The sequence below is a fragment of the Aptenodytes forsteri genome, unplaced genomic scaffold, assembly GCF_000699145.1.
Source record: "Aptenodytes forsteri isolate BGI_AS27 unplaced genomic scaffold, ASM69914v1 Scaffold188, whole genome shotgun sequence".
Classification (NCBI taxonomy): Eukaryota; Metazoa; Chordata; class Aves; order Sphenisciformes; family Spheniscidae; genus Aptenodytes; species Aptenodytes forsteri.
In genome coordinates, this window is record NW_008794371.1 from 828,664 (window position 1) to 840,010 (window position 11,347).

Consider the following 11,347-nt stretch of genomic DNA (forward strand, 5'->3'; position numbering starts at 1 on the left):
CTTTAGTTTAAAGCCATTCCCCCTTGTCCTGTCGCAACAGGCCCTGCTAAAAAGTTTGCCACCATCTTTTTTAGAAGCCCCCTTGAAGTACTGACAGGCTGCAATAAGGTCTCCCTGGACCCGCCTTCTCTCCAGGCTGAACAACCCCAACTCTCTCAGCCTTTCTTCATAGCAGAGGTGTTCCATCCCCCTGATCACTTTCGTGACCCTCCTCTGGACCCGCTCCAACAGGTCCGTGTCTTTCTTACACTGAGGGCTCCAGAGCTGGACGCAGTACTGCAGGTGGGGTCTCAGTCTGCACACACGGCAGAAGTGGGTTTCAAGGCTATCACTGATGACTTGATATCTGCTCCAGCCTGGTACCTATGAATGAAGCTCCTATGATCACCAGATTCTTCCCAGTTGCCAGCTCTAAGATCTTGCTAGAGTCTTCTGGAGTTTGGAGAATGCACACGTTCTGCAGGTCTGCACCTGGGACTTTGAGGGAGCTGGAGCTGAAAGAGAGAGAATCCAGATATGTCTCATGATTAGAAATGAAACAAAGAATGAGGGGGGGAGCACAAACCCATGCAATCTCTTGGCTGTGTCATCCCATCCTGTCCTTTTATCTCACCTCCTACCACCTCCCTCTCACACGCCTCTAGAAGACCTCCAAGCCCTCTTGTCCTGTCTAAAATTTTGCGTGTGGCAAATGCTTTGTGCACTCACTGGCTGCCTATTGCAATGAGCAGCTGATTGTACTTCTGAGAGGACCTGTCCATGAAGTGGACCTTCTGTTTCTGGAAATCCACTGACACTGCCTGCAGGAGAAAGGAGGCAAAAATCAGACAGGTACCTCTGGTCCACTGATGTCCTGCCACATCAACCCATTCTGCTTGCCTGTGTGTGCCTGCATGCCCTATTTCTGGACACCCAGGTGAGATGAGGAATGCTGGAGTCCTCTCTCTCACTTCCTACAGGTCCTAGGCTTTAGGATTACTAAGTATGACAGCACCAAATCTGGGTTCCTCTAAGGGGTGTGCAGAAGGCTAGTTTCAAGGGCCACACTCTTTGCCTGTGACAGGCACATCTGTCCATGGGTAGCACAGATCAGTGTTACCCCCAAGGCATGCACACCGTCCCTAGTGCTGGCCTTGGAGTGCTGTCCCAGAAGATAATGCATGTACTTAGGCAGAGCCCTAATTTCTATAAATATAGTGCTATGCCTGCAGATGTGGGCATCCCCTCCCCGTGGCAGGGACAGGACCACCCGTTGAGGACTGAGCTCAGCTGCTCTTGTACCTCTTTCTCTGTCCAGAGCTCTATGCCATGAGCATCGAGGAATTCAGGTTTCCTCAGGTAGACATCCTCGGCTTTCAAGCTCATTTCCTGGAAACAAAACAGAAATATGAACTAAAGCAATTCTTGCAGCCAGCAATACTCTTGCACTGTTTACTGGGAAGTAAGTTTGCATAAGAGGTAAAATTTGCATTAGTAAATCACAGCTCCCCACACTGCATCATCCCCATCATCTTCTTGTACTCCCCCAGAAAAAAACATCAACTCAAACTCTAGTCGGAAGAACTCAGTGAAAGGGGATAAAACCATTGTCTTATGGTGGACTCTGACCAAAGACTTGGAGGAAGAAGTGAGATGTTAGCTGGAAATTATACCCCTTTTCCTTGTGGGTGCCTCGGCACTCCTGCTGCCTTGCCAGAACGGCTCACTCGATTGCTCAGCCTGGTCCTGAGTATGGGCCATGTCCCTAATTCACACGGGGTACCCAGGCATAGTCCTGCCCTTCTCACATACAAACCTTGCTCAGTTTAGACTTGTCATATGGAACATGTTTCTCTTTGGTGGCCATGATGATCCTGCCAGTAAAGCCCTCTTGGCGAAGTGTCTCTGCACACGCCAATGCAGCTACACCTACAAGAGATGCTCATCTCAGCCCTCTTACATGTCACTATGGAGTAGGAGGAAGAAGGGAAGTCCTCCCTGGGGAAGAGCGTGGCGGCTCACAGCATCTGTGGGGAGGACACAGTACAGGCCACTTCACTGACCTCCCCCTAGAAGCAGCATCGTGTCCTGGTTGAGAAGGCATCGCTTCCTTGTGTCCTTCACCCTCAGGCTGCTTTCAAGATCCTAGAAGAAAGTAAGTGAGAAATGTTGAAATCATGCCTAGCCCAAGGTGCTGCTTGTGCTTAGTGACAGCAGGTAAGGTCGGTACCTTCTTTTTTGCTGTAACAAACACCTTTCCATCTTCCACTGTTACCTGCAGGGGTGAAAGGAGAGTGCATTTAAGTGCTGCAATCATGAGGCTGTGGTAGGAGCTTTCCTGGGAGGGCCTGGTCCAGTGGGCCATCCGTCTCTGATACACCGAGAGTAACTTGTAGGGATCTTGGATGTCAAATGATGCTGAAGAGCTCGTGAGCTTTTCTCCTCATCCCAAGGGCACTCAGGAAGAGGTGTAAATCCTTTTTTCTTTCCAAAAGAGCTGTGCTGGCTGTGATGCGTACCAGGATGTACGGTATCACCTTTTATTGAAGGAGCTTTAGGACAGGGAGTTACATGATCCCAAGAAATTGTCCCATGTGTAGCTCTGTGTGACCTGGACCACGGAGCCGTGGCCAGGGTAGGATCCTTTCAGTTGGTGTCGGGAACACGGAGCTTGTGGGAGTGAATGAACATGAGTGGTATGGAGGACATCGTCCAAGCTGGGAGGAGGAAGGGACAAGTCACCTTAAAGCAGGCAAGGCAGTCCAGAGAAGGGTACTCCTCGATATCTCCGGTTTTGATGTTAAAGCAGGCACCGTGCCAGGGGCAGCGCAGCCTCTCCCCTTTCAAGACTCCTGCAATAGAAAAGCCCCCCACAACAGAGCAATGAGAGCTGACCTCCCCGACATGGCTGCTCCCCCCCTGCCCAGCACCAGGGTCACCTTTGCTGAGTGGGGCATCATAGTGGGGGCATTTGCTGCCCAGGGCGCTGAACTCCTTCTTGTTCCTCACCAGCAGCACTGGGTAGCCGGCCACCATCACCTCCGACAGCCTGCGGGAGAGGCGGGGCGGAGAGGTGGGTGTCCCGGGGAGCCGAAGCTTGGTGCCTCGCAGCCAACATGCTGGTCCCCCAACCGACAACATGGCGGCTGCCCAAAAGGCGGGCGTGTCCAAAGCGGGGACACCCCTGCTGCCTGCAGGCCAGGCCTCGGCCTCCCTGCCCCCCGGGTACTCACTCTCCATCCCCAACATCATCCTCCTTGCAGACCTCGGCGGTTACGATGTCATCGCCGTCCATGCCGGTGGCTGTGGGCGAGCAGAGGGAGGGGTTGGCCGCCATGGATGCTCTTGCCTGTAGGCGCTGTCTTTTGCCCCTCGGCAGACAGTCTTCCCCACGCGCCCTTGTGCCGTCGCTGCAAAATCCCACCCCAAAATGTAGGGCCACCACCGCTCCGCCTGGGAGCGGGTCAGCGCCGCATGCTCAAGGGGTCCCAAACTCCCAGTACCGCAGGAAAAAACCCACAACTGGCAGAACACACACATTTCCCCCCCCCCCCCCCCTTTTTTTAACTTTGTCTCCAAACCCAAAGCCCATTCCTCTGGCCTTCTGTCCTCCAGCTTAACCCGCTTTTTTGTGTTCAGCCCCTTGTCCCATTAAACTCAGCTGCAGCGCAGGGTGAGCAAGCAAACGTGACTAGCGACAGTCGTGTCATAAATCAATACAATTATTTATGGCGAGGCATTGCCACTGTAGCCCGCAGCTCCCCCAAATCGGCGTCTGAAGAACCGCTTCAGCCTCTCCCAAACCTCTCCAACCTTTGTGCGGAGTCGTTATTTGCACTAAATGCCAGGAAAGCAGTAATTCCTGCCCAAAATGCCTCCTGGGCTAGAAAGGAGCCAAAAACCTTGGTCCGTAGCACTGTCCCTGCCTTAGCAATCAGCTGAGAGGCTGATTAGAAATCTCCCTCTCTGTTTTGGAGGAAAGAAGCAAGAAATGGAGCAGAGGAGGGTCATTCGAGGCAGGTTTCAATGCAGGGTGGTGACTTGCTCATGCAAATCCCCACCACACCGCTGTCCCGCTCCCGGGTCCCTTAGGAGAAGCATCACCCGGTCCCACCGTGAGGGGCTCTGGCGCCCGTTCCCCGAGTCAGAAAGCCACCGCCGCCGCCGTCCGCGAGTTTCTGCTCTGCCGAGGTGACACCTTCGCGTCTTATCACAAGTTCCCTCCCCACCACCAGCCCACGGCTGGGTGATGCTCTCCCCGGGTTGCACAACGTCCCCGTCCATCAGGAGGCGCATCTCCTGGAAGCAGCGGCCTGCCAGCGAGTCTTATCTGATTTCTGCAACTGGTCTGCGCCTAATTAAGTGTATTTTGCTCGGGTTTAGAATTGCAAAAGAATTGAGGGCACGTAGGAATTACGGCGCGGGTGTGGTCTAAAGACTGCGTGCGTTGTGTGCAATGTGAGCAGAAACTTGAGGGGATGCAGTGATACCCCGCTGCGGCTTCCCATTGCCCCTTTTCTTGATGGAAAGCGCTCTAGCTCAGTGCAACGTGTTTTTGCAGCACTTTGGAATGATATCACTACTTTTTATATATTTCTATAACGTTTGAAATGATTTAATTTGATCTTTTTGTAACATCTCTCTCTCCATTGATTTTAAAGAACACGAAGCGTTCAGCACCTCTGCACGTGCCTTACATCCCAGCTCTGCTTCTGATTCAGTCCGCTGATGTCCAGGCACGTGGTCCCATCGTCGTTTGGTCCCTGAAGGATGGCACAGAGCAGCGTGCTCCTTGCTGTACTATTTTTGCAACGGAGTGGGAGTTGCAAAAAACCAGGAGTAACACCTACGCTGTTTGTGTCTACTCCAGTTCTTATCTCTATTTCACAGTCAGTATGTTTCACAACCTTAAAATATGCCTCAAAATTTTTTGGGGGGGGGGAGTTACTAGCAGTGTGCTTCCATCATCTGCCTTGCAGAACCGGAGCTTCGCAGGGACCGGCTTTCTGCCACGCAGCACGTTCCCAAATCCTGCGGGGAGGGGGATAAAAATCCCTCGGTGGGCATGGCCTGGAGAAGAGGGCACACACGGGGATGCTCGGTAAGCGCAAGCTGGCTTATTTGCGAAGCAGCTCGCTTGTCAGACCCGCCAAGCCATGAGCACACCTTTTTTCAGTGCCGGGTGCCAAGGCGCTGCCGTGTAAGGAGTGATCTTAGCCCACGGGCGATGCACGCCCATGATGGGCGCAGGTGCGAGGTATTTTCTCACAGCGCCAACGAGCAGCTTTTGGGCTCTGCCTTCCTGGCCAGGAGCCTGAATGTGAAGCAATTTGGCTGCTGAACGTCCCTGTTTAAACTCTCTGTAATTATTCCCCACAAGCGCATTCCCACGTGGAGAAGCAGCAGCCCTCGCGGAGGCATTCTCTGACTCAGCAGAAATCGCTGAAAAACATTGTTTGCTTACGGATGAAAGCTGCAGCGCACCAGCAAAGTGGAAGGTACAAAGGTGCGCGGCTGTGGAAGGCTTCGGGATCAGCCAGGTGGAGCTCGGTCCTGTGCGGTGGCGTTCGCACTGCGGGGCTGAGCAGCTAATTCGGCAGCTGGATGCCGATGGATGCTGCTGGATGCAGCCCAGCACCCGGCGAAGGGCTTTTGTAAAATGCAAAAGGGATAAAGGCAAAACAAAACGCCCATCTCTGATGGGGGCAAAGATGATGGCAAAGGATAGAAAGTTGAAAAGGGCATTGGATGTAAGAGGGAAGGTTTGGGTTAGCTGCAGGGATGCTGCCTTACTGCGTCTCTGAGAGCCAGCACCTAGGAACACACAATATGCCCTCAAGGGATTCAGGCAATGGGATGCTATTGGAGGAAGATTTTCGGGAAGGTGCTCTGTAAGCATCTTTTGGCCCCTTTTTAGGTAACGCAGAGGTAGATGCTCAGAGTGGGTAAGACCTTTGCTTGTAACACACAGCAGGATTAAATGTAGGAAGGAAGAGAGCAAAGGGAAGCGGTGCCCTCAAACGCGAACAGAGCCCAAGTAGGCATTGGAAATCTCTGACCAGACCGGCCGCCCGCATTGCTGCTGACTCACACAAGCCACTGAGCTGCCCTCATATTTTATTAGATATCTTCACTTCTGCTGTGTCTCTCCAGTATGGCCAGCACTCCGGAAAATTCAAGTTCAGAGGCGAAGTTTTAATGGGGGTAGATGTCCCCCCTTCAAGTCCCTACTACCATCAGCTGGTGTAGCACATTTTTTCATGCCGTAGTGCAGCCGTGGCTCTGTGGATGTATCCTTGTCCCACCTTTGCTTGCCCCCAGCTTGCTCAGGTCAGGATCCTTCCCTGCCCTAGCAGACTTGCCAATTTTAACCAAGCATTATCCACAGAGTCGAATGTTATTGAAGACTGTTCAGGCGCAGGAAGAGGAAGCGAGGTGAAAACCGCAGCAGAGCTAAAATGATTAATGGGACACCGCTCTCAGAACAGCTTGGTTTGTGATATTAATAACAAGAGAATTCAGGAGGGAACCTAACCTGTTCCAAGCTGCAGAGCCGGCAGCAGCAGGAGACGCAGTTAGGAAGCTCCTGTGCTTATATTTGTAATGCAGGAGGAATCAAGTGGGCTCAGCAACATGTGATGCTGCACGGAGTCGGTGTAGGGGCTGAGACGTGCTTCCACCTTGCAGGGCTCATTCTGAACCTGCCTGAATTGCAAAAAAAGCATGCGGTCATAAATACATCATGGTGTAACCAGGAAGCACATAGATATCCGTCAAAAATTACTCAGGCTTGAGAGTGGTGAATGAAACAGGGAAAAATATGTTTATGTCACAAGGGAAGAAGACATGGAAAAGGAAATATTTAGTGGGAATGAATTTGCTTACAGGGTAAGAATAATTATACGTGCTGTTTCACATTTTCTTCTTAAGCATTCATGTCTGGCGGTGGTGAGAGATGGGATACAGGCTGGGCGGACACCTGGCTCCACGTTTCACTGTTCACCACAAGGAAAGAAGGAACCTGAAACCTTACTAATAGCAGCAGATAAACAATTCAGAAAGTAGACAAATTTGGGGCATGTCAGCTACTGAAAGCAGAGGAGAAATATAAGAAACTGCCCATGCTGCTGTGCTTGAAGGGGTTTTGCCAGTCAATGAGTCTGTCAGTGGACTTTTTTTTTTTTATCCCACGGCATACCTGTGCAACCGAAGTGGGAAAGAGAATGTGGTGAAGCACATCAACCAAATCATGGTGGCAGACGGTCCAGCCCAAGCCCTTGCGAGACAGCTGAGCCCGCAGCATCCCTAGGGACGCTGTGCTGTTGTCACAGGTTTCTCCTACAGGTCCCTTGTGCCAAATCCTGAGAAAAAAAAAGACTTCCAGTCCTGGGAAAAAAAGGCGGTGGCCAAAAGCAAGAGCATCCAGAGCAACCTGCCATGGGGTGGTTTATCAGGTGAGCAAAGCAGGCTCTGCCTGGGTGGCTCCGGCTCTCGGGCGAGGGGGGCATTCCTGCACGCCGGGCTGCAGAAAGCAGTGTGCTGTGCCCGGCCAGGCAGCGGCTGGCAGCTGGCTCCAGAGCATCCCGGCGCTCTGAAGCTCCCAGGAGGCATTGTATTACTCAAGGAATCAGATCTCAGGAAGGATGACCAACCTGGGCAGCAGAACACCTGCAGGGCTGGTCAAAACAGTGGGGGAGGGAAGGGAAGAGTCTTCCCCTTGGGAGGCCGAGCTCGCAGGCTTGAGCAGGGTGAATGGACGGGCTGCGGTGCAAAGCCAGATGATTTCCTCTGCCAGACAAGGTCAAGTCCTGAGGTCAGTGGTTAAGTGATGCACACGTTGGCGTTTCTTGCATTAAATCCTGGAGCTGTGTGCGTAGGGGGAAATGGAGCTAAGGGCTGGGGAAAAAGGTAATAAAAACTCTCCACACTGTCAGTGCTAGCAGAAACCCTTCTCCTGCTCACCACGCTCGCAGAGACTGGTGTGCCTTTCTCCTGTGGCTACGGCGAGTATATCCCCAGTTCTACCTGGCGAATATCCAGCTTCCACATCAGGAAAGTGTTTCTGGCTGGAAGGGGTGGACGCTCGAGTTTGCATTGATTTCAGGTCTCTTCACAGCTACCCCTGCAATGCCTGGGCATGCTTTGCCATACACGGCGTGCATTTTGCACAGCAGATCCTTTCATACGTGTGAAGTTACAGACTTTCTGAATGAAAATGAGGATATATAGAGTAAAGCTTTTCTATATCGTCTGACTTCCTACGGCCTAGCAGATAGAGCGGTGACACACTTCAGATAGGGATGAAGAGGATAATTAATTAAAGTTTGGAAGCCAAGCTGCTTGAGTTGTTTTGAGATCTTGGACTCCTCAAATTATTTTAGGTGTGAGCCAGGTCTGGCATTAGATGAGCAGATGGGCTTTATGCCTCCCTGGCTGGAGAGAGGCAGATTAAGGGAGCGAGGCTTTCCAAAAACAGGAGTATGACTTTGGCCAGAAGGACTGTGCCGTGTCAGGAACTCCCACATCTGTTGGCTATGGCGAGCCCCGGGAGGTGTTTGGGAGCAGAGCAGGCTCCTTCTCGTGTAAGGGATGGCAGAGCTGCGAAAGCACACCCACACCGCCGTCCAGAAGTAGTGGGGAGCATCTGGGGGAGGACACAGTTTATCTGGCAGAATGCATACGGGGGATTATCAATAAACTGCCGGCCCTTTATTGTGGAAACTGAGTTCTCTCTCCCAGATGTGCTGCAGAGAGACTCCAACCTGTGAGAGGGAGAAAAAAGCCACTGTTCAGCTATTGAAAAAAATGCTGCACCCTCGATTTACACCCCGGCTGCTGCTGTAAAGCCCCTGCTGTGGGGTTAGCTGTGGTCCCCACAGCGTTACGGGATGGACCTAGGCACGTCCTCACTGATACCTGGAAGGAGTCCCCTGCCCTGCTGGGAGCAGGCGCTGGCAGCGACCTGTCACCAGGCCGAGCTGCCTCCCAGCAGAAAACGAGGCCGTTTGGGGACTGTCGGAAAACTTCTCGCAATTTGGGTGAAAAAGGCAATATCTCCAAATAAGGTGTGAATGAAGAGTCCCCATCAGATCGGGCTGCTCTGCCCGGCCCTCCGGCGAGCGCGCAGGGACCTCTTGTGGCAGCTGTGCCCGAGAGCTCCTGTCCCCGCTCTTCTGTACCGCTTCTTTTGGGACGAGCCTGGCCTCCGAGCCTGTGGCATGCGGCTGAGTATTTGGCCTGATCTGGTGTCAAGGGACTTCTTTGTAACTGGCCTTGGAAGTCTCCAGCTCCGAAACAGTCCCCAGTTAATGCCATCGCTGCAGAGGAAGGAAGACGAGGAGAAAAGGCTGGAAACAGGGCTTGTGAGAAACCACTGCCCAAGGGCAAGTCCTGGTAAAATTAAGTAAAATCTGGGCTAAAATTATCTAAAAAGTAGTATTTATGTAGCTGTTGCTAGTGCTGTAGCAGTGGGATCAAAGCCCCTGAACCAGAGGCTCAATTAATCATGTCTTAAATTCCTCCCATGCGGAAGTGGTAGGTAAAAGCTCTCCAGTGTCCAGAAACATTTTAACTATTCCTGTCCTCGACCCGAGCCTGGCCGAATGCTCATCTTTTAGAAGAATAACACGGTGAAGGGAGGAGCCCCCGGGACAAACGGGGCCGGGCTCGCAGGCGTTTCACGGTCTGGGACTTCTCCCGCGGGCAGGCGGAGGGCAGGGTTGTCACCGCGGAAAGGGGCGGTCGAGATTTCTGAGGCTAAACCACCGCAGACGACTTCTCCTTAGGAACCATCTCTCTGCAATTTTATACTGCAATTAATTGTTAAATGATTTTCCTCCTCGGTGCCCTGAGCAGGCCGGCATGTCTCCAAGGCACGTCTCCCTTTCCTTGGCATATCTTATGCTAAACAGAAATGTCTTCACATTTGGCCTTCTCAGTAACAGATTAGCCTATGTGATCCTTCAAGTCCTAATACATGAGATTATTTATAATCCCCTGAGCAGTCAAGTCCGCCAATTACTTCAGGCAGTGTCTCCTCACCACTTAATTGTTATGAAATTACATTGTCTTGTCCGGCTTTTAAGCAAATTTCTGCAGCATGAACAGATGCTTTTCTACCAGTTGGGACTATCTCACCCCTCTCCTTCAGATCTGATTTAATAGCTCCCCTCCTCAGTGTCCTTTCCATCAGCGTATCGCTTGTTGATGTTTTAGTGTCCATCACCCCAGCCAGGGCAGCGACTGAGAGCTCAGGCTCCTCACGTTTCTGTTTCAGCAAAGAGAAGGTAGAAGATGAGCATGAACAGATGCCTTTCTACCAGTTGGGACTATCTCACCCCTCTCCTTCAGATCTGATTTAATAGCTCCCCTCCTCAGTGTCCTTTCCATCAGCGTATCGCTTGTTGATGTTTTAGTGTCCATCACCCCAGCCAGGGCAGCGACTGAGAGCTCAGGCTCCTCACGTTTCTGTTTCAGCAAAGAGAAGGTAGAAGATTTCATCCAAAATTAATACCTCAAAGGGGAGGCAGAGTTTGACATTAATCCGTGTGTACACGGTGACTCATCCCGTCTGCAGAAGAGAAGCGAGGTCTGTGCAGCAGCCATGCTTCTGGTGGAGACATCAAAAAGCAACAAGGGAGCGATCAAATTACAGAAAGCTGGAAAAGCAGCATAGCTGTAGGGTGGAACTAAAGAAATTGTGGGCATGGGATCCTGAACTCCCACAAAGCCTGGACAGCAGAGCTGGGGTATCCCAGACATCAGGGAGCTCCTCTCGCGACCAGACACGGGACAGGGGAAGGGAGGACAAGGGCGCTGTGGGCAGAGTGGGTTTTTTTGGCAGGGCAATTGGACCTTCTCGCTTGCTTGATGTGCGATCAGATCTGGCAGAGCGCGCGTCTGTGTGAGGGACGGCTCTCCAGCACAGTGCAACGCTGCAAGAGCTTCACTTGGCATCACGTGCCGGGCATGCTTTGGGGCGAAGGACCACCGGCCGCAGCACCTCACGGGTGAGGTGTTCAGCCACCCGGTGCCACCGAGGTGGAGGAGGAACCTCAGGGGGACGAGGAAGGTGTCCCCAGCTCCAGCACGGTGGCGGGACGCCCAGGTGCCGGCTCCGTGGCACGCTCGCAGCCGGCTTTTGGGTCGGCCGTCGTTTCTGCCGTGCGATGCCCCGGGGAGGCTGACGCACACCCCGGGGCGCTCATTTCCCATTCCCCCCTTCTCCCTGAGTCACACGCTCCGAGGGGAAGCGCTGCCCCTGCGTGTCTGCGTCTCTGCGTGGGGGAACGCGAGAAACGCCAGCGCCAGCAGCGGGGCGGCTCCCGCAGCCCACCCGGGCCCTTCCCCGCGGGGACGATGCTCGCCG

At 52.8% G+C, this 11,347-nt stretch overlaps 2 protein-coding genes across 2 annotated transcripts in view; one reads left to right on the forward strand and one right to left on the reverse strand.

The window, feature by feature from the left end:
* LOC103905804 (apoptosis-inducing factor 3-like) overlaps positions 1–3,277 on the reverse strand; it is a 7,555-nt gene extending 4,278 nt beyond the window's left edge. Inside the window, exons 1-9 of the mRNA XM_009287559.1 lie at positions 3,213–3,277; positions 2,919–3,028; positions 2,722–2,831; positions 2,210–2,254; positions 2,043–2,124; positions 1,796–1,908; positions 1,282–1,368; positions 709–800; positions 364–494 (exon numbers count right to left, since the gene is read on the reverse strand). Of these exons, the coding sequence (XP_009285834.1) occupies positions 364–494; positions 709–800; positions 1,282–1,368; positions 1,796–1,908; positions 2,043–2,124; positions 2,210–2,254; positions 2,722–2,831; positions 2,919–3,028; positions 3,213–3,274 (832 nt within the window). The 5' untranslated portion in view covers positions 3,275–3,277. The remainder of the gene's footprint in view (positions 1–363; positions 495–708; positions 801–1,281; positions 1,369–1,795; positions 1,909–2,042; positions 2,125–2,209; positions 2,255–2,721; positions 2,832–2,918; positions 3,029–3,212) is intronic.
* A 1,929-nt stretch (positions 3,278–5,206) lies between these two features.
* The window catches only part of TLCD2 (TLC domain containing 2), a 10,406-nt gene continuing 4,265 nt past the window's right edge, over positions 5,207–11,347 (forward strand). The window contains exon 1 of the mRNA XM_009287572.1: positions 5,207–5,229. Coding sequence (XP_009285847.1) covers positions 5,207–5,229 — 23 coding nt within the window. The remainder of the gene's footprint in view (positions 5,230–11,347) is intronic.